The sequence below is a fragment of the Mustela nivalis genome (assembly GCF_964662115.1).
Source record: "Mustela nivalis genome assembly, chromosome: X".
NCBI classification, from domain to species: Eukaryota; Metazoa; Chordata; class Mammalia; order Carnivora; family Mustelidae; genus Mustela; species Mustela nivalis.
In genome coordinates this window covers 118,987,267-119,008,183 of record NC_139040.1, presented here as the reverse complement: position 1 = coordinate 119,008,183, position 20,917 = coordinate 118,987,267, and the positions used below count along the sequence as shown (strand labels likewise).

The following is a 20,917-nucleotide window of genomic DNA, read 5'->3' as shown; positions in this document are numbered from 1 at the left end:
GAGCAACATGGGCTACCGACCCGGGACCCCATGGGTGACAGTGTGCCTGGGTGGGGGCCTGTGTCCACAGTGACAAAGTGAGCCCACAGCTGATCTTTCTAGCTGGCCAAACGGATGGAAAACATTTGGCTTGGCTTCCATGGGGTACTTCCCTTTGTAAACAAAAACTCTGAAAAAAAATCCCATAATTGGTATATTTGTGATGCTATCAAGCGGGTCGGGGCCTGAAAATCAGACAGGCTGTGTGCCACCGTGTTCAGACAGACTAAGCAAGGGTGAGGGACTACGGCTACCCAGGGCTTGAGGGTGGCAAGTCAAGGGCCAGGTCCCTAGCAAATTTGGAAAGCAGTGTGAACTTCTCTACTCCTCGCGACTGGAAGTGATGGCACATGAAGTCTGCTTCAAGCCATGCCTACTGAGCATCTACTCTGAGTAAAGAATTGTACCGGGTACTGGGAATCACCCTACCCACTGCTGTTTGAACACACACACACACACCCTCCTTCTGACGCATTCACAGCAGCTCACTGAAAGGGAACTTAATCAGAGGACGTGTGTGGCTTTGCTTCCGGCCTGCTCTGCTTACCTGGGGTGTGAAAGTGAAGATCTGGTTCCTAATCACATATAGCTTAGATGTTCCAAGAACACCAATGTGCCGATACGGTCGCCCACTCAATTTCATATTCTTATTCCGTCCTATTTGAAAAATAAAAGAGAAATTAGAGATAGAACCAATATGGTAACATGTAATCCAAGCAACTTTGGCTAAGACCGGGCTTATTTTCATTAACCCACTCTAGGGTTTGGTTTTTCTAATACCTTTGACCCTTCTTTAAAATGGGACAAGGAGGAATTAGAAACAAAAATTTTAAAAATTAAAATTCCACCGCCTTCTCTTCATGCATGTATAGCCAGCACCCAGTTCAACATCTCTATGGAATAAAACCACTGATAGAACTTTATTAATGCTCACTTCTAATTTCATATTGAGCCTACTACGTTAGGTTTTAGAAAAAGAGAACGCCCCTCCCATTTTAATGGGTCAAGGAGCATTTTCTGAGACCACAGATAAAAATCAGAAATGTTATCAAGACACAAAAGGCTGCTCCAATCGTGAATTTTCAAAGAGGGCGCCTTATTTTTACAACAGATCGGGTGAAGGGCAAGCCCCCCTGGGGTGATACCTAGCGAGCGAGTGTGAGAATGTGCTATGGTGCAGCTCCTCTTGACCTCCAAGAGGCCGAACCCCATGCTTTAGTGTCTCGCCCAGTTCTTCACAATTTATACCTCTCGGTCCCCCTCAGACCCCAAACCTAGAATCAAGATGCCCCCCTTGCCAAAACCACCCACTGTCTCCCCAGACCTACCAAGCTTGGCATATATGTGACTAAGAATCCGGCCCGGCTGGACCCGGATTGGATGAATGTCAGCAATACTCTGGACGTTTACCCCATGTTTCCTCAGCAAGTCCTGAATGTGGCTGTTTTCGGCCAGAACAGTAACTGCGAACAAGAGCGTAGCATGTGCATTAGACCGTGGCCTTCACCTCCTCACATGGAGAATATGTGACCGACCGAGCTTTCCTCTGGCCTGTGCCATACACATCAGGATGCTCTCCACACACGCTGGGGGGCTTTGAAAATGACAGCAATTGTCCTGCTGCTCTTCCTGGTTCTCTCTGCCACACCTCACCAGCCCCCAAGATGTGTTTTTATTAAGTGCCCTCAGTGCACCAGACGGTCTGATAAGAGACTTCTGGAAACGGTCTTCGACAGGTCCTGAGCCAAATTACCCCATCTCGAATGATCTCCTGCCTCCCCGTAGGTGTGCCTTTATTCTAAACTGTCTTATGTTCTTGTCCCTTGGGATGAGAAGCAGAGACAGCTCTGGCTGGGGAGATGTCAGGAGAAGCTGGAGCTCCTGCTCTCAAGGAACCAAAAAGAGCAATACTGTGGTGTGGGGCCGCAGGGAGTGCTCTGACCAAGGACGGGGGAGGTCACTCCCTCTGGAGAGAAGGGAAAGCAGGGCTGCTAGAAGGTGCTGGTGCAGCCTGGCCGGGGCCCGAAGCCCAGCACAGGCTCTTGCTGGTGGGTAAGAGCTGCCTGAGAGCTGGGCCCCGCACCCCAAATGGGCTGCTGTGGACCCCATCTCCCGTGAGTGCGGCTGGCCGGCTGGCTCCCCAGCAGGCAGGGAACTCACATGCCTGGAATGTGGGGGCCTGGGCGGGGACTCCGAGCCCTGCACCTCCTGTACCAGTTCCGCTTGAATGTGGCTTTTTTTTCCCCCCCAAAGATTTTATTTATGTATTCAACAGAGAGAGAGAGATCACAAGTAGGCAGAGAGGCAGGCAGAGGGAGTGGGGAAGCAGGCTCCCCGCTGAGCAGAGAGCCCGATGCGGGGCTCGATCCCAGGACCCTGAGATCATGACCTGAGCCGAAGGCAGAGGCTTTAACCCACTGAGCCACCCAGGTGCCCCTTGAATGTGGCTTTTAAGAGAACAACAGTGCTCTGGCAAAGGGCAGGAGTCCTGGGAAGGGGACTGGTGGAGGGGACTTGTGGCCACAGAGAGCGGGTGGTGGTGCGTTCGGCTGCAGGAGAGCCACGGGAAGTGCGGTGGGGTCAGGCTAGACGACAGCTTGGTTACTGTTAGCGGCCCGCTGAGCCCCGCCATTGCACCTTGAATGTACAATACACATAAATGCCATGGAGACCTGCAGGTCACCTCATTTAAATAGCACGTGATACTTTTTCAAAGTATTTTCACAGCCGTGATCTCATCTGAGCTTCACAACAAGGCCCTGTGGGGAAGCCCATCCCAGCAAATGGGAGCATCAGCCACGTGCGGCTGGGTGGCTTCCCTTCACGTCGGTGTCTTCTGAAGCTTCCAACACCACGTAGAGATTAGTGGTCACTCTCTGTACAAGTGACTCTTCTAGAGAAGTGGTTTGCCCGAGGCCTGTGGGCCTCTGATCTGATACAGCTGTATGTGGGCAAGTTCCTGAAACTGCACTTCTCCTTCCCCCGGGCCAGACCTTCTTATATTTCCTCTTCTGCTTCTGTTCTAGTCTATCACGCTGAGGAGACACTTGCAGCCGGAGGCCCACCAACGGGGCCCAGCCGGCGCTTGGAAAAGCGGCCTTGGGATTTACGGGCTCGCTGGGCAGCGCGGGTGGCAGGTAAGCGTCCACTGCAGACGGAGTCGGGCTGGGTCACCCCACCCGGACATCAGCACGGAGTGTGCGCCTCCCGCTGTTGGCTCGGGGTCCCTGAATGAGCTGACTTCTGAGCCTCAGGTGTAAGTTGGGGATGATCATCCTAATGGTCACACTTTCTATCTGGTCAAGCTGTTTCGCCCACTGGGCGCGCCTCTGAGGGCCTGGAGCGCAGTACTGACTGGATAATCCCCGCAGGGCCTCCAGCCGCATCCCAGGCAGGTGTCGGGGAACAGGTCCATAGTCACACAGAGAACTGCCTTGCATTTGTTCAATAATTGTTATTAACCTACTGAGTGGGTGAGTGTCAACACAGCAGCTAGAAGAATGCTACAGGCCTGGTCCTTAAATGTATGGTGTCGAGGCGCTTGGGTGGCTCCGTCGCTTAAGCATCCAGCTCAGGTCATGATCTCGGGGTAGTGAGATCGAGCCCCATGTCGGGCTCCGTGCTGGGCATGGAGCCTGCTTAGGATTCTCTCTCTCTGCCTCTCCCCTCCCCCACTTTAAGAAAGAAATGTACGGTGTAACTGAGACGCAATAAAGGCACATACACAATGTGCTCTGGTGCCTCAGTTGCTCTATGAGGCATGTGAACTCCTCAGGAGTCCTCCCCAGGAGGGAAGGGAGAGGGGAAGGGGTGAGCGAGGACCTGCACTGAGGGCTTTCCTTGGGCCCATCGCAGTGCATCTCAAGGCCACCCAGTGGAGGGGGCGGGGCAGATGATGAAGAGCCTGAGGCACAGAGACGTGAAACAGCCAGGCTGGGCAGAGCTGGCTCTGCAGCAGCGTCCAGGCTGGCCTCCCCGCTCTCTGGAGGGGCTGCCGGTGGGACAGGAGGGGAGACAGCTGAAAACACTGCCACTCTGGAGAGAAGTCAGACGTCAAAGGAAGGAATGAGTGCAGCTCCACTTGGGTTTTGAGTTTTGGCCACGGTCATGTACTTTTTTTTTTTTTTTAAAGATTTTATTTATTTATTGGACAGACAGATCACAAGTAGGCAGAGAGGCAGGCAGAGGGGGAAGCAGGCTCCCTGCCGAGCAGAGAGCCTGATGTGGGGCTGGATCTCAGGACTGTGAGATCATGACCTGAGCCGAAGGCAGAGGTTTAACCCAAGGAGCCACCCAGGGGCCCCCATGTTGTACTTTTTAAAGAACTGCAGCGAAAAATGGGGCTCAGTGAATCATTGGTGCCCCAATTGCCATCAAGATTTAGATTCGAGAAAGCAGATGCTTTGTAGAAAGTAACATTGTGGTTGGGACGAATACTGTTGCCTTTGGGAGCTAATGGGTTATGGAAGGGATGTCACAGAAGCGACAGACGCTAAAGCACACATCTGTGCTTCTTAAACAGAACAGGAAACTAGGAAATCTTTCGCATTAAAAATAACATTGGTGGGGTGCCTGGGTGGCTCAGCTGTTAAGTGTCTGCCTTCGGCACAGGTTACGATCCCAGGGTCCTGGGATCGAGCCCCGCATAGGGCTCCCTTGCTCAGCGGGGTGTCTGCTTCTCCCTCTCCCACTACCCCTGCTTGTGTTCCCTCTCTCACGGTCTCTGACAAATAAATAAACAAAAATCTTAAAAAATAATATTGGCTTTACACAGTTAAATATGAATAGGAAACATGCTCACAAACCTTGTACTACAACATCAGGTTTGACGGAAGTGGAAAATCTTCTGTTTAAGGGATCGATTTCCCCAGTGGCAAGGAACCCCTAGGAAAAGAGGAGCATTAGCCCTGAAAAGCACTTAATGAAATTTCACCTTAAACCCAACTTGGAAAATGAAACATCTGGGGGCTCAAAGTATTCAGTATTTTATTCCTTTATGTTTTTCAGGTCAGTTGCTTATCTTCTCTAAAACGCAGTACACCATTTAGATAGCCACTGATAAACATATTGTGCCTTTGGCACCCAGCTCTCCAGGGCTAGTCACACACGCCACCTCGTGTGACTGAAAAGAACAGCAGTGACTCCTACCCCCTGAGCCCTTACTCTCTGCAGGGTCCTGTGCTGAGCTCCTATATGTACAAGGTCACATTCAGGCCTCCTGATAGGGAGGCACTACCATTAGCATTTTACAGGTGGGGAAACTGAGGTAATGCACTTAAGCTAGGTGGCAGAAAGGGCTAACTGTCCCGAAACACAAAGCTCCCCTCCCTGCTTGCATGGAGCGCTGTTTGAACATGGGTCCCTTCACAGCTTCTACGAATGACCAGAGTCTTCAGCAAGCGCCATCAAGGTGCTCTGGGAGTTCTGAGGAGGACTGGGACCTAATGCTGGGAGTGTAGGAAGGTCTTTCCAATGAAGAGGAGGCAACAGGAGCAGAGCTGTTTGTTCCTCATCTCACTGACCCAGAAATCAGAACTGGAAAGAACAGCAGAAATGACTAAGCCCAGCCTCTTTACAGATGTGGAAACTGAGGCTCCCGAGGTCAGGGAGCTAGTCAGAGGCAGAGCTGGCTTTCCAAGAGATAGACGCGGTTTTCCCTACTAATAAAGATAGAAGTAGAAGACAGTCCCTACCCCCATGGCAATCACAGCCATGAAACAAGTGGCCCACCTCCGCACCCACAGCTCCTGAGGGCCACTTCCACTGTGACAGCTTTACTTTACATTGGGAACCCCAATGGTATGGGACTCACGACTCACCCTCCCCTACCCTCCCCACTTCTAGAGTCTGGCAGAACACACAGGACTGGACCAGCCTCACAGGCTGGAGCTCCCAGCAATTCTCCTGGACTCTTTCATCCATACCTCTCCCCAGGGGCCCAGAGGAGTAAGCTGGGCAGAGCCTCTGAGGACAGATGAACCCATCTGATAACATCACTGACACATCCTCACACCCCCACACCCTCCCCAGCCCCCACTGGGGAGGTGGATTGATTTTCAGTTGGCATAAAACCATTTGCATTTTAAAAACTTAAGACGGGGGCAAGAACATGTTCAACAAGAAGAAATGAGTCAGAGGTCATAGACCTTCCATGTGAGGGTGTTGTGGGCTAAGGGAACATCTGACCCAAAGTTCAACACAGCCAAACCAGCCGCTGCCCCTTCACAGAGATAGCACCATGGAGTCACTTGGTTGCCTGTGGCCAGGACTGTGCCAGCAGTGGCCGGAAGCAGACGTAGCAGCTTCCACAAACCTGGATCTTTCACACATGTGCTGAGCCTGACTGGGAAGGTTCTAGTCTCCTGCTGACCATCAGCTCAACCTGGTTCCAGCCACAGACCAGGAATACGGGGGTGGGGGTGGAAGGTGACGGGAGCGCTTGGCACACAGCTGACTCTGAAGTAGTTTAGTGTAAACATGGACACATAAGCCCGGGCGGCAGGCCTCAGAGCCGACCCACTCCAGATGACCGTAAAGCTATGAGATGCCAACGACATTCACAGCCACCGGGGGCAGAGAGCCCCTGTGCTCTTCCGGGGTCTGCTCTACCTCTTAGCAGATGGTTTCCAGTCTGTGAAGTCCCCAAGTCCCTTACCTCTGCCAAGAGCGAGCTGAGGATGTATAGGGACTGACCCCACAGATGGGGCAGCTTCCCCAGAGGGACTCTGTCCACTGTGTGGGGATTCTTATACTCTTCATCAACCTGGCAAAGAGAGAGAAACCCAAAGTCAGGATGTCAGAGAATAAAAATGTCACTGTCTATTGGGGAGCGCGCTGAGAATTTACAAAAGGCCGCCCACCCGAGCCTCCAGGCCAGTTCTGTGCAAGAGCTGTGACAGAGAGGCCACATGGCTCAACACAGCAGAAGAGGAACTCAAATCCAGGCCTGACTCCAGGCCAGCGCCCTGCCCACAAGCACACAGACGGCAGAAGGCAGAGGCAGGCACGTGAAGCCTGCCTCCTTTGAGCATAGCTCTGGGCAACAAGAAGTTTCACAGCTCACGCTTACACTTGTCTGTATTATGGGTACAGTGATCTAAAACAACACCCTACAGCCACGGCAGGGCATGGCGGAAAGCAGCCTCTCCCGCCCCATCTGCAGGGGCTCATAAACTCTGAAAATTACCAGAAGGTGGCACTATTTATTGAGGAAAACACTACTGTATGCTCAGATCCCTAATTTTCCATCAGGAAATTTTTTTAATTTTTTAAAATCTTTTAATTTATTTTTTTAATTTTTTTAATTTTTAAGCAGGATCCATTGGGGGCTTCTGACTCATCAAGATAAGCTACAATTGTTTTTTGGATAGACGTTGCTGGCTACACATTGTAAAAGTTAGCCTGCAACTTTTTCTGCTGCAAACTCCATGCTGACCTTTGTATTTTTTTTTTTTTTTTTTAAATAAACCCTACCCCCATTGTGGGGCTCAAACTCACAAGCCCGAGTCAAGAGTCACTTGCTCTACTGAGTCAGCCAGGCGGCCCTGACCTTTGGGTTTTTGCCATTATTACAATGTTGGTTGGGGGTAACGTTAGTGACTACTTTTTCCCTTCGAAAAACAAAGCAACTGAAGAAATCCTTCTCCAAGAGGGAAAAATCACAACACGAGGGGAGTTGTACTCTGCTTGTGGATTAACCAGCGATGTTAATAACAGATTGTTGAAATTTGCTTCAGTGGTTAAACGTTAAGAAGAACTCATAAACTGAACATGATTAAAACATGTCAGTAATCAATCGAATAGGACAACAGTGTGGCAGGAGGGTCTCTAAAATGTTAGAGTTATCTTGGGGCATAAGTTTGGCTATCTTTGGGTAGTAAGAGTAGAGAGAAATAGGTTCTTCCACAGAATCCTGGATGTTTTGCAGTGCACAGGACTGCTTTCACAGTCTAACAGCAAGTTAAGGCTAGGTGAAAGGTAAGTAGTGATAAGAAAGATTAAAAACCTCGAATGAGAAATAGTTGATGCCAAGCACAGAAGGCAAAGTGTCTGGATTGAAAGACAGCTTGGGGCGCCTGGGTGGCTCAGTGGGTTAATCCTCTGCCTTCGGCTCAGGTCATGATCCCAGGATCCTGGGATCGAGCCCTGCATTGAGCCCCGAATCGGGCGCTCTGCTCAGCAGGGGGCCTGCTTCCTCCCCCACCACCACCCGCCTGCCGCTCTGCCTACTTGTGATCTCTGTCAAGTAAATAAATAAAATCTTTAAAAAAAAAAAAAAAAGCTTGACTCTGGCTTCCCCTGACCCATGGGCCAGCTCCTGCCTCCCTGTGGAGGTGCTGGGGTCTCCCCCACCGCCGCCCCATACTCCTTATGCCCTGGCAGGTCCCCTGACACACTAGGCCTTGGCAGCAGCACTCCCGTGCCTGCCCTCCACGCCCCAGACCCACTCCTCCCCCCGCCCCCCCCCAAGCCTGCAACCTCACAGAGGCACAGCTGGCACTACCATAACCCCTTGGTGCCCCGTACCTAGCTTGCTGCTTTGGAAACTACTTCTGAACAAAAAGTGTTAGCTCTGAAAGAGGGATTAAAAAAAATCCCCAAAGGCCAAGTGTGAACCCACTTTGCTCTAGATACGCAGTGCGTGGTTACCTTGTTAGGCGGGATGGCGTACAGTTCTGGCACCAGGTGGATCCCGTTCTTGCCTCTGATTAATATTCCCTCCAGGGCCTCCCGGTACTCTTGCACCTGGAAAACAGCCCCACCCCCACAGCGGGAGAGAGGCGCCGTCAATACCGCCACGGGAGTGCATCATAGAAAAACACCTCTCTGGGCAACCAACGGATTATTAGTAGGCCACGGGGTCGAGAAATGCATGAACGCCTTCCACTTAAGGAGTGCAGGAGGAACTAGGGCCCCCGCTGACAGCGAAGGTTTGAAGGCGCTAGAGGCACTGGACTTTTCTGTGTGGTCTTTAACTCACAACATGAGTCTTTCACCTTAACTTCTCACATCCGTAAATGTTGTCTCCCTAGCTAGACGTTATAAGCTTCTTGCAGTGGAGGCTAGACCTTAAGCGGAGCATCGCGTTTCTACCTGTCATGAGTTTTCCACCTAAAAGGCCCTCATTCGAGTACCTATTGCTCAGGAAATGTTTGCAAAATGCACCTGATGTGAGGAAAAGGAAGTTTGCTGATTATGAACACCATATCCAACATGTTCTCACCTGAATGGCGTCACCGGTGAAGACCCCGTCTATTATGAAATATGTCCAGAACACGGGCCACTCACATTCAATGTTTTCAAAGAGCTTGAGTTCCGCAGGGTCATAATGCAATCGGTTTGGGTCCTGGAACCACACAGGAAACCTTCTGAAAGGTGCTGTCAGATTACATATAGAACACCACTGAACCCCTCGCTTTCTGAATCACTACAGCTCTGCGGCGGCTAGGATTAGGAGTTCGCTCTAATGGAGAGATGTTATGACTGGCAGCTTTCCATGGTAAAATTTCCAAAAAGTCTATCGGAAATGTACACAAGACTCCTTGGTGGTTTATTATATTAAGCTTCCTAGATTGCTAACAAATAAATAGCAATTTGCCTATCGCAGTGCTCAGCAGACCATCTGCTTTGAGGAAATCACTCTATCAGTCACTGTGGCACAGAAACTCGAGAAGGAGGCCACAGTTGCTCTTGAACACATCGTGAGCCACAGAACTGTTTGTCCTTGTCTACAGGCTGGTTTTAAACCACCAGCTTGCTGTCCTCCTGATGATATTATCTTACCGCCTAACTCCAGCCTTGCTGTCTCCAAAATTAAGATTTCCCCGTCCAATATTCTAACATGTAATTTTATAATCAAGAGAGGGAGAACACCACAGTGGTGATTTAAATATGAAGCAGTTAAGGAATCATAAGAAACAATATTTAAATACAACCTCTCTTGGGGTTTTATAACCATCTCGAAGGAAGCGACAGCATCCATAACGCCCCTAGGAAGATAAAGAAAAAAAAGTGCATTTGAGGAAAGAGAACAATTTCTTTGTCTTTGTCTTTTTATGTTGGTTCGTGTCAGCCATTCACCCCCATTCCCATGAATCTTTTAGTCACGAAACATGTACCAAGTACTCTTTGTTATCAATACAAAAGGTTATTTTTAAGTAATAAACCAAGTAAATTCAGGGTTGATCAGGGTGGAGAAGGGAACGCCGAAACTTCCGGTGAGAGTATCAGGGCTGGGACAGTAATCGCTGAGAGTTCCCAGAACGACCAGCCCTTCATTCTGATTGGCTGTATCACGTAACGATGCAGAGGGACCCTCACTGCTCCCAGAACCCACCAAGACAGATACTTGAATTGGACCGCTTCTACCTGAAAGACTGGAAAGCCAAAAGGACATTCCAGACTCCTCACAAGTAGGCTCTAGATGCAAAGAAGTAGGGCAGCGAGGTGGAGGCAGGGCAGGGGTGGGATGGGGTGAGTGGGGCTTCCTCCGGCCTAGGGCTCTCGTTGCTGGTTTCCCTGGGTGTTGAGAAAGAGGGACAGTGGCACAGAGCTCTCCGTCTGCTTCCCTAGCCCCTGGCACGCAGCGCCGGGGGTCCTTTCCCCGGTTTCTTAAGTGCCTGGGAGCTCCTTTAGCACAGGCTGCAGAGGCCAGACACGCCCAGCGCCTAGCCCCAGAGAGTTCTCGGAGTCCTGGGGAAGCCCAGCCAAGAACCTGCTTCCCTTTAAACACTTCATTCCCTGCATGGACTCCCTGCCTACTGCGACAAGCTAAAAGAGCTTCCTTTTTCTCCACTGAAGTGTGAGACAGCTTCTTTGGGGATGTGACTGGAGACCCTTCAATCCCTCTGTATCCAAGGGCTAAAAGCATTTTTTACGGAATCTAAGTAGGATCATCAACATGAAGATTTTGGCTCAAGAAACTTACTTTTCTTTCTTTCTTTCTTTCTTTCTTTCTTTCTTTCTTTCTTTCTTTCTTTCTTTCTTTTTTTAAAGAAAACTTCTATCTTGATCATTTTACTGACAAGTTCAGTTGCCTTGGCTATTTAATAAAATTATCAGTTTGGTATATTGTCATAGTTCCTGCATTTCACCTCAGAGCAGGGATTTTCATAAGCTCAATTGACCTTTGGGATCCCCAAGTCCCCAGACATGGTGTATAAACTTGGAGGATACTGGGACGTGTGTGTTTTTTTTCTGGCAGAGATCTTCTAGCTTTCAAGAGATTCTCATGATCTCTAAAGGGTTAAGAAGCTCTGCTTCAGAAGCACAGAAAGGGTATGAACTGGAGTTCAAAGGCGCCAGCCTCAGTTTAAGCTCTGTTGTCAGGAAAAGAACTAGGGCACTGGATCACTCTGAAACTGTTTTCTCCCCCGTACACTTGGCCTTGGATCCCACACTCCGAGTCCACTTAGACAAACCAAGCCACTGACCTCATGGAGAACCAAGATCAGGGTGAGCTGCTCCATGTCATCACGAAAGGGGCACGTAACACAGAGCAGAAGGGCGCCAGCATGAGTGATGCTTACCTGGAGCTTGGAAATAATTTCATTTTTGGTCACATTCACGAGGTTCATGTCTTCCACTGCAAAGGCCGGGAAAGAGATAATGGAAAGAAGTCCAGCATCAATCTCCTTAGATGTTGATGCTCTTGGCAGCATGGAGAACAGAATAGACTGAACGAGAAACAAAGAGATGGCTTGAATCTGGGAAGCATGAACCGTTGAATACAGTATCTAGAGACCATGACCTTAGTCCCAAGGAACATTTGAATGAGTCTGCTGATTTTCAGTAGAGCTTTTTCCTACCAGTACAACCCCTGCTGGGGGACCTCACCTGCCCAGCCAATGATTCCTGTTCCTTATGGGAGAGGACAGGGTCAGGGAGGGCACAGTGCTGCCTGGACCCCATGCTGAGAACTGCTGGTCTCCCTCTCTTGGGGGCCTTTTGTTGACTTTGCTGTCTTTCAGACATGCAGGGAAAGAATTATGGACTACTCCGTTAGCAGGCCAGGGTGTCCTGGCTGTGAAGACAAAGACAGAGGAGCACACACATATATCCAGAGGGCTAGCACGGAGAAATGTCTGACTTCTGTGGAACATGCCTGGGTGATCCAGAACCCATGTGAAGGGGTCAACACCAAGAGACCACACGAACCCTCGGGCAAAATGGTAGATAAAAGAATTACTGTAGTCCTAGAACTCAGGTTACTTAGTGGCACTATGCTATAGCCTCAATTATAAGGTGGTTGGATCAGGCACTGTAAACTAAAGGAAGGCGAGCGGTAAGTGTAGGAAGGGAAGGCAGCGGACATTGGGATCTAGCGTTACAGACACGGGGCTAGAGCCCTGCAAATGTAAGCGTATTACATCTCATATAAACGTGGAATACTACATTAATTGATTTTTAGATGTTAAACCAATTTTGCATTCCTAGAATAAACCCCATCTGGTCATGTTAAAAAAATATTTTTTTCCATTTTATAAAGAAGGAATTTGGACACTATGTTCAGTTCACACACGAGGGCTGAGATGCAGACACAGAGACTCATGTGACAGAACAAGGATTCTAAGCCAGGCTCCACTGGCTACAGAGCTCACACAGCTTCCACCAGGGACCACGCATCATTAAGGGGCACATCAGCTCAACTCTATTAAACTATGCCCGATGAAACAGCAGATTTCCCATTAAGGACAACTTAATGCAGGAAAACGGAGCGAGCTGAAAAGGGGGTAAAGATGGGGAACGCTTCAGCTTCAGAATAAAGCTTCATTTTCTCAAGCGAACTGACCCCCAAGCCCAGTTCTTTAGCTGCCCTCCCTCAGGCTCTCTGCCTGGAAACTCGCACTCCCCCTAGAAGCTCTCTGCTAACAAGTCCGCACGGCTCACACCCCTGCAACACCGGCACAGGCTGTGGCACACAGTGGGCCCTCGGTAAGTAAGAGTTTGCTGACTGACCGGCAACAGGGGACCTACTGTCCGCCTGATGGAGTCCCCTAACCGGCAACAAGTCCCTGCTTCCTCTGCCCTTTATTCCAGGCAGGGTCCACTAGTTTGCCATTTCTTCCGTCTCAGCTCTCCTCCACTATATGCTTTCCGCCCCTCTCCACCCCTCCCCAAGTGAACTACTGCTTGCTGGTCCTTCGATTTGGTGGCCTCATGAAAGAAACTTGAGAGAAAACCACCTAGATGCTCAAAAAGCAGACCAGATTTTGTCTCTAGCCAAACAAGGTTGCTGTGATGGTTGGCGTCATAGATATACCTCGCCGTCATTGTGTCTTAGGTTGACGTAGTACTTCTCAGCTTACAGAGCGCTCTGACGAGCTAAGCTGATTTACTCTGATCCTTATAACTGCCCTGTGGGACAGGAGGGGAAGGTGCCAGTAGGCCCATTTTATGGATGAGGGGACTAAAGCTCAGAGAAGCCAAGTGCCACCAAGCAAAAAAGGTGAGGAGTATGGGGTGGTTGGTGGAGCACACAACTCTTGATCTCAGGGTCATGAGTTCAAGCCCCATGTTGGGGGTAGAGATTACTTAAAAATAAATCTAAAAAAAAAAGAAAGGAAGGAAGGAAGGAAGATAGATAGATAGATAAGGATGTGAGGAGCCCAGGTCTTCTGCTCTGTCAGCGTCCTTCCCTCCCGTCCAGACCGTGAGAGGCTGGAGCTGTTACCTGGCAGTGTTCGACGTCATCAGGCAGGACATGGATGACGGACTTGCGTCCTCCATGGGCTCCAAAAAGGTCCAGTTCATCAATTGCCTCAAGAGCTGCCTACAAGCACAGGAATGAATCACTTTTTCTTTCTAGTAAACAAACACTTCTGTATCCAGTGCTCCTCCTTTGCCACTAAGCAATCCAGCATACATGTTTTCCCAAAGGTGATGAAACACACATCTTTAAAATTCAGCTAAAGTGTCCTGTAGACATGTTCTAACCTTATTTTCAGTGGAATCAGGCCTTTCCTACACATTGCTGCTCTTTGCAGAAACAAGAAAGAGACAAACAAGAAAGACAAACATTTCCCCAAATGAAATCAGTATTCGACCAAAACATAAAATATTAATAAGTTCCTAACATTGGCAGGGTTGTAGGGGGAGGGCACTAAATTCATGGACAGCTTTTCTTTCATTCACCTATTTGTGTTAATTCTAATGTTTAGCATGCCTGCCACTTAAAGGTCAATTCTTTTAGTATTAAGTATGTTTTCTCTCAGCTGGCCTTCACAGAACATATTTCCTGTTGCTCTGAAAATTCTAGCTCTGGAGTCTTTATTCTGAGGCTTCAGTCTTGAGCGGGAGGCAGGAAGGGAAGCATGTGAAGTATCTAGGACAAGAGATGAAAATTGGTGGCTGGGGACTGACTCTGGCCCACAGCTGTGCTCTGTTTGGCCTAAAGAAATTTTTAAAATTGATTTTGAATTGGAATACCTTTAAAGAAAGTTCCCAGGGTCCCCAGTACCCTTCAATATTTTTCTATCTGGCTAGCTTCACTTGTTTATGTTACTTGCCTGACCTGACCCCTACAGACTTTTGGGAACTTGTAAGCCTTGCCCTACAAAGCAGTCATATTCTTCAGCCTTCTTTATGACCCAGAAAAGAAGAGTGGACATCACACACCCAGGTGCTCAGACCACAGCAAGCCCTAAGACCTGGGAGTGATAATGATGGATAATAAGGCAGGAGGGCGCTTAATTTCTGGCTCACGCACATTTCAGAGTAGGAAACCTACACTCTTTCCCTATAATCTCAGTCCGGCGGCGGTATACATGCCACTTGAATTTCATACCTGCTGCCAACTTTTGAAAAATATGCTAATCAGATTAAATCCAAACTCCTAAAGATAAGAACCAAATCAAAGCAGTAGAAATGCACAGAAGGAAGAACAAACAGGTCAAGAGCGTCACCTTGGCCATTCCTACAGAGCTTGCATTCAATTCCGGAATGCCCTGATTAGTCTTATCTCCGCGTTCCCACATTCCATAATCCTGCAGAGGGAATAAAAAAAGGTAGTCATCAGAGCAGGAAAAAGAGGTACAGAAGCAGTGCTATGGAAAAATAATTCCTTTATGTTATCACAGGCACAAAGAAACATGAATATCTCTTCTCAAAGGTTCCTGAATTCATGGCTTTCTATACTCAGGCATGCTCGCCCTCAATTTCACTCCATTTGACCTCTGTGCAGAATTTTGCAAGTAAATACTCAAGTGGAACAAAATCGCATGCAAAGACACTCTCAATTTTCTTCTTCTTAAAAGTTATCAATTTGTAAGAAACTCCTGATTTGTAGAGAACAAAATGTTTTATCTTCAAATCAAATGAAATGCTGCCCCTCTATTCAACTGATCCCTTTGAACTTGTATCAAATTGTAAGATAGAAAAAAGAAACTTGAACAAATGTATTCTAACTGCTTGAAGCCAACCAAATCATTTAATATAATTTAATACCTATTTCTAATATTACTTCTTGGGGGAAAATGCTTAGCAAATAACAAGAGGCCAAAATCAAAATTGAGGCACAGAATACTGAATGTTTTTGGGTCTTTTAAAACCAATTATTGTGAATTGGCTCAGAACACGCCATACAAAGGCTGTGATACACGCACGCCTAACTTGTAATTCCTATTTTCACTGAAGAAAGGCAAGCGCTGGGTACTGTTTTGAAATAGTGTTACACGCACTACTGAAAAATTACAAGCCGACAAGAACAGAATCAGTGCCAAATTTTCAGTATTTATTATTTGATCTGCAAAGATGAACATTTCTAAAATGTGCAAATTTAGACATAGGCACACCAGAATGATGTTAGACTCTTTTCTGCTGGCATGCCTGGTAGCTGAGCCACAGGACGCAAATCAGTGTTCCTCACTCACATGGCCTTTCCACATTCCAACCCATTCTCTTTCCAAGCCCAGACCGAGTGACTCATCCTCAAACACTGCTCTGATCGGCTCACTCCCCTAGGCAAGAATTTCCAAAGACAAACTGCTTAACCCCGAGGGGCTCTGGGCACCTCCCTGCCACCAGCCACCCCTCCGTTATGTGGCCTCCACCCCCTGCAGGCCCACACGCAGACTTGGGTCTCTGCTAAGTCTCCAGCTTCCCCGCACTCCCTCTCCCCAAGGACCCCTCCCACACTCAGAGCCCATTCCTGCCCAGTCCTGTTCCGGCTCTTTCCACACCCTTCTGCTCATCCAAACCTGGTTCACCCTCCAAGGTCCAACTAAAGTCCCACTCTTTCCAGTCCCCTTTGGTTTCTTTAGATTTCGGCCCTACTGGCATTTTGAGCCGGACCATTCTTTGTTGTGGGGCTGTCCAGCGGAATCCCCCACCAACGCTTGCTAGATGCCAGTAGCTCCCTCCCCAGTGTGACAAGCAAAAAACATCTCCAGACATTGCCAAATGTCCCCAGGGAGGGGACGACTGCCCTGTACTGAGAATCGCCTCTTTAGACCTAGGTAGCCCTTGGACCCAACCTGGTCTTCTGTCACCTATTTCTGTAAAGAAGGGCTATCTGGGACTCAGCCATGCTCACGTTCATCTGTTGTCTACCGCTGCCTTTTAGCGACAAGGGCAGAGGTGAGAAGCAACAGGGACCGCAGAGGCCAAAAAACTATTTACTGTTGGGCCCTTTACAGAAAATGTTTGCTGACCCTGGCTTTTGACCATAGTGGCTTTTTTTTTTTAAACCAAACTCTACCCTTTCTTTACTGCCCTTGTAGTCAGCTTTGCACAGATGAGTTGTTGTTGAACAACCAGAATGCATGAGGCTTCACCAGCTGCAACAGAGAGCAGCCTGGAGGCACTGGGCTTTGTACACTTTTACAGCCACCCACACCTGGCCTGGGGCACACATCTGGCCCACGCCCCTCTGCCTGTGGGCTGCCTGGAGTGGTCCCCCCTGCACTGCAGCTCCTACTGACAAGCTGACCCTGTTGCCCCACATGCTGATTCTGGCTGGCTTGTGCACCTGCTATTAGACACGTTAGGATCTTATCTAAAACAAGCATAGGGACGCCTGAGTGGCTCTGTCAGTTAAGCGTCTGCCTTCGGCTCAGATCCTGATCTCAGGGTCCTTGGATGGAGCCCTGCATCGGGCTTGTTGCTCAGCCAGGGGCCTGCTTCTCCCTCCCTCTCTGCCCGCCGCTCCCCCTGCTTGAGTTCTCTTCCCTGTCTCTTTCTCTCTCTCTGGCAAATACATAGACAAAAATCTTTTTAAAAATTTTTTTTAAAAACCATAAAGGATTCAAACAGAGCACGTGATGCCTTCCAAACGTATCAACTCCTCCATTGGATCCCAGGACAAAAATGCGTACTTTGTGTGCATATGTGACAATCTTAAAGCTCAAATCTTGCTAACCTTCTGATCAGGCCCAGACAGCCTGGCCATCCGAGACCTGTACGATTTTTATTGTTTTGAACAGGGACACCTGAAAAACTACCAGGTTGGATACTTACAGCAACTTTATATGCAGCTTCTATGTAAAAAACAAGATTCTGTATGAAGGCCACTTCGTCAAGGGTAAAAATAATACGTAAACCTAGTAAAAAGAAACAATGAAGTTACAGAGTTATGCTGTGGAGAGAGAGATGTGTGCTGCAATCCCAGATTACAAATATCTCACTAGGAAAGAAATTCTTGTACCCCTATTTTCATTTTTCTTCTTCCATTTTCATTTATCTTACTAGACATCAAAAATTAAATCTAAAGTAAACTGAAACAGTTAATGTCTAATCTCAGAAAGAGAAAGGAGGGAAGGCAGGCAGGTGTGCCTATGGGTAGAAAAGGCTGAAAGGGCGTGGGGCCTTCTGCTAGTGTTGGATTTGCACATTTCCAACAAAGCACAAATTTTAGCCCAGAGCAACCAGATACTGTTCTTATCCTTGAGTGAGCCCAAGGGTGGGTATCCTTCCCCTGCAGCAGACAGGTAAAGTAGAGCCCCCAACTTCAAGAGAAAGCCCTTGACCTTGTGGGAAGGTGAGCGCCCCAGACCTCCCCAGGGGGGCTACACGGACTCTCTGAAGTAGGTGGTGATCGAAAGAGCTGGATTTTTGCTGGGGCCCTTGAATGTTTAGGTGATTATGGCTAATGTACGTATTTTGAAAGTATGGATTTTTGAGGCTGGTAGGGATATGGTAAGATGGGAGCTCTTACATCAACAGGGGGAGTTTAACTAGTAAAATGTTCTGCAAATGATTTGGTAATATATATAAGTAGCCTCTGAAGGCTATCCGACAGAAGGCAGCAAGTAGATATGGGGTCAAAGTTGGTATTTTGGGGCACCTGGGTGGCTCAGTGAGTTAAGCAGCCAACTCTTGATTTCAGCTTGGGTCATGACCTTGGGGTCCTGGGATTGAGCCCCACATCAGGCTCCATGTTCAGCAGGGAGTCTGCTTGAAGATTCTCTCCCTGTCTCGGTCTGCCCGTCTCCCCCAACCTCTCTCTCTCAAGTAAAGAAATCTTATTAAAAAAAAAAAAGTTGGTATTACAATATCAGTTACACTAGGGGGAAAAAAGGAATAGTTTGATTATGGCACATTCATCGATAAAGTCACTAAAATTATATTTATGAGGAGATTGTAAGATCATGGGGAAAATGCTTAAGTTATAATGCTAATATAACAACAGCTACTATTTATGTAAACAATATGATCCTAAATTGGGGGGGGGGAGACTTAGAAGAGACACATTTAAATGAAAATTGGCGGTGGAATTCTTTTCTATTTTCCAAACTATTTACAGCAAGCTCATCTTAATTTTCATAACCAAAAAGTATGTTTTTTTAAATAAATGCCTGGCTTATTCACAAAGCTATAACAGTATTATTTACTGATTTCTGCCACCTTTAGTGTCTCACAATTGCAGACTGAAATTCATGGGAAGCCCCTAACTCAGAAGGCCAGTGTACCGGACTGAGGATAAGAACTCTAAGGACGCAGCAGCTAAATGACCTAATCCCCGGAGACGGTTACAGCAGACTGTATCGTGGGACAGACCATTTGGTTAGCAGAAACACGCTGCGCTCTGGAGCTCAGGGGGCCTGGTGTCCAAGCTGCCATGGAAGCCAACAGCTTGGGCTGAGGAACAATGTTCACAGTCAGGGAGTTTCTGGCTCCCTCCCAGGATGAAGGCTATGGACTGACTGACCACTCTGGGTGGACAGCCGGGTTCTAGAAATTATGTTGTTTGAATATAATTCCGGTAAATGAGGGCGTGTCTAGAAGAGGGGGTAAGAGGAAAAGGTGAAGGGCCAGCTTTGAGATCAACCAGAGAGATGCTACCGGAGCTGGCCTGACAGGTCAGAGTCAGTGTACATGACATTCTAAAGACACACGCTTTTTCTTTACAGAAATAACTTCTTTTGAATTTGGATCACTGCCTGCCCCCCCCCCCCGCTTCCGGATTGCCACTCCCTGTGCAATGGGCTCCAAGGGCCCGGGCTCACCAGAGGCAGTCATCTGGGCCAGGAACAGGAGGAAGAGGGAGGTGGCATCCACCTGGAGGTGGCCCCACTGGTCGTCGCCCACCACGGTGCTGCAGGTGGCGGTGTTGTACTTGGCGTGCAAGCTGTCTTTGGTACTCTGAGTGTGCTTGAACTTCTCCACTTTATCCACCTGAGGGAGAGAGCAGGCCGGCTCCACATGGGTAAGGGGCTCATGGCTGGCACAGGCCTCACCCGGGGTCCATTTCTTGGTCCTCAACTTCTTAGCCGCTACCTCCAGGAGCCAGAGAGATGGAGGGCAGCACATGTCCCGTAGTGAGCACCACATGGGGCGCTGTGTGGGGGATTCTACCTGCCCACCCCAGAGATGGCCCAGCCCAGGGGGATTTTAACAAGCTCTGCAGGACAAGGGGTCAAGCCAAAGGGTTTCCTTGTCTGCATAAGCCCAGCAGGAGCTGTGACACCTGGTAGGTGCTCAGCGAGCGAGAGGGGAGAAAGAAGACTTGTTTCAACTTCAGGGTCCAAAGGAAAAGACCCACTAGGGCTTTGAAGAGTAACCAAGCACATGCTGCTGAAGGGCGGGGCCAGTATCATTCATTTTGGAACCCGTGCGGATCCTGGTATGATGCTCTGTGCAGAGTATGAGCTTAGTAAATTATTTTATTTACCCCTCCCTGAAATGCCACGTTTTAAACACTCAAGCATTTTCAACTCAAATGAAAAGAAACCCTTTTATAAACTCAACAGAATAAACAATACTACACGGCTGTCCGAGAGTGGCTTTTGTAAACAATGATTTTGTCTCTATTTTGAAAAAAAGGCATGTTCTCCTTCTTACAAGTAACTCTTCAAAAGAGATAGCGAGAAACAGGGTCCTCAAAGTCTGCGGTTCTATAGGAGGATAAGATTAGTGAAGATAATTTTAAAGGACAAAGTAAGCAAAGTGTTCTCAATTTCTCTTCCACTTAAGAAGAAAAGCTCAAAACACTTTAGGAATGTCAGCTGTCTCCACGAAAGTGACAGATTACCCACTCAGAGGACCTAAAAACACACTTGTCATTTTTCTGCCTACCTGTCTCATCATGCACTGGAGAAGACCCCGCATCAGTTTCACCACGTTCTGTGGAAATAAAGTGGGATCAGTGACACGTCAGCCTCCCTGCTCCGTGAAAACCACAACCTCACCACACGGCCCGTCAGCCAGGGCTGCCCACAGACCTCCCTGAGAAGGCGCGTCCTGAGCACATACAAGTGTTTGGTCTGTTGAGGTGATCTCCGCTCCCTCACAGAGACAAAAATCTTGATGCAGTGACTTACCTCAAATAAAGGGGTTGGACCGGATGGTGCCTCTGGTTCTGAAATCCAGTGACTCCTCACTGGTATTTTAGCAAGACAAATTTTATAAGCCTGGTATCCTGATGCTAAATTCTGATGTAATT

General features: G+C 48.4%; 1 protein-coding gene across 12 annotated transcripts in view; it reads right to left on the bottom strand.

The window, feature by feature from the left end:
• Window positions 1–20,917, bottom strand: part of PHKA2 (phosphorylase kinase regulatory subunit alpha 2) — a 73,501-nt gene that overhangs the window by 24,723 nt on the left and 27,861 nt on the right. For all 12 annotated transcript variants that reach the window (XR_014307346.1, XR_014307347.1, XR_014307348.1 and 9 more), the window contains 13 exons: window positions 20,551–20,598; window positions 19,482–19,650; window positions 17,494–17,576; window positions 14,943–15,023; window positions 13,712–13,810; window positions 11,568–11,714; window positions 9,975–10,028; window positions 9,263–9,385; window positions 8,689–8,784; window positions 6,695–6,802; window positions 4,845–4,923; window positions 1,368–1,502; window positions 587–696 (listed from right to left, as the gene is read on the bottom strand). Coding sequence is in view for 9 of the 12 variants with exons in the window: in XM_082718367.1 (XP_082574493.1) it covers window positions 587–696; window positions 1,368–1,502; window positions 4,845–4,923; window positions 6,695–6,802; window positions 8,689–8,784; window positions 9,263–9,385; window positions 9,975–10,028; window positions 11,568–11,714; window positions 13,712–13,810; window positions 14,943–15,023; window positions 17,494–17,576; window positions 19,482–19,650; window positions 20,551–20,598 (1,332 nt within the window). In the remaining 3 variants the exon portion in view is untranslated. The remainder of the gene's footprint in view (window positions 1–586; window positions 697–1,367; window positions 1,503–4,844; window positions 4,924–6,694; window positions 6,803–8,688; window positions 8,785–9,262; window positions 9,386–9,974; window positions 10,029–11,567; window positions 11,715–13,711; window positions 13,811–14,942; window positions 15,024–17,493; window positions 17,577–19,481; window positions 19,651–20,550; window positions 20,599–20,917) is intronic.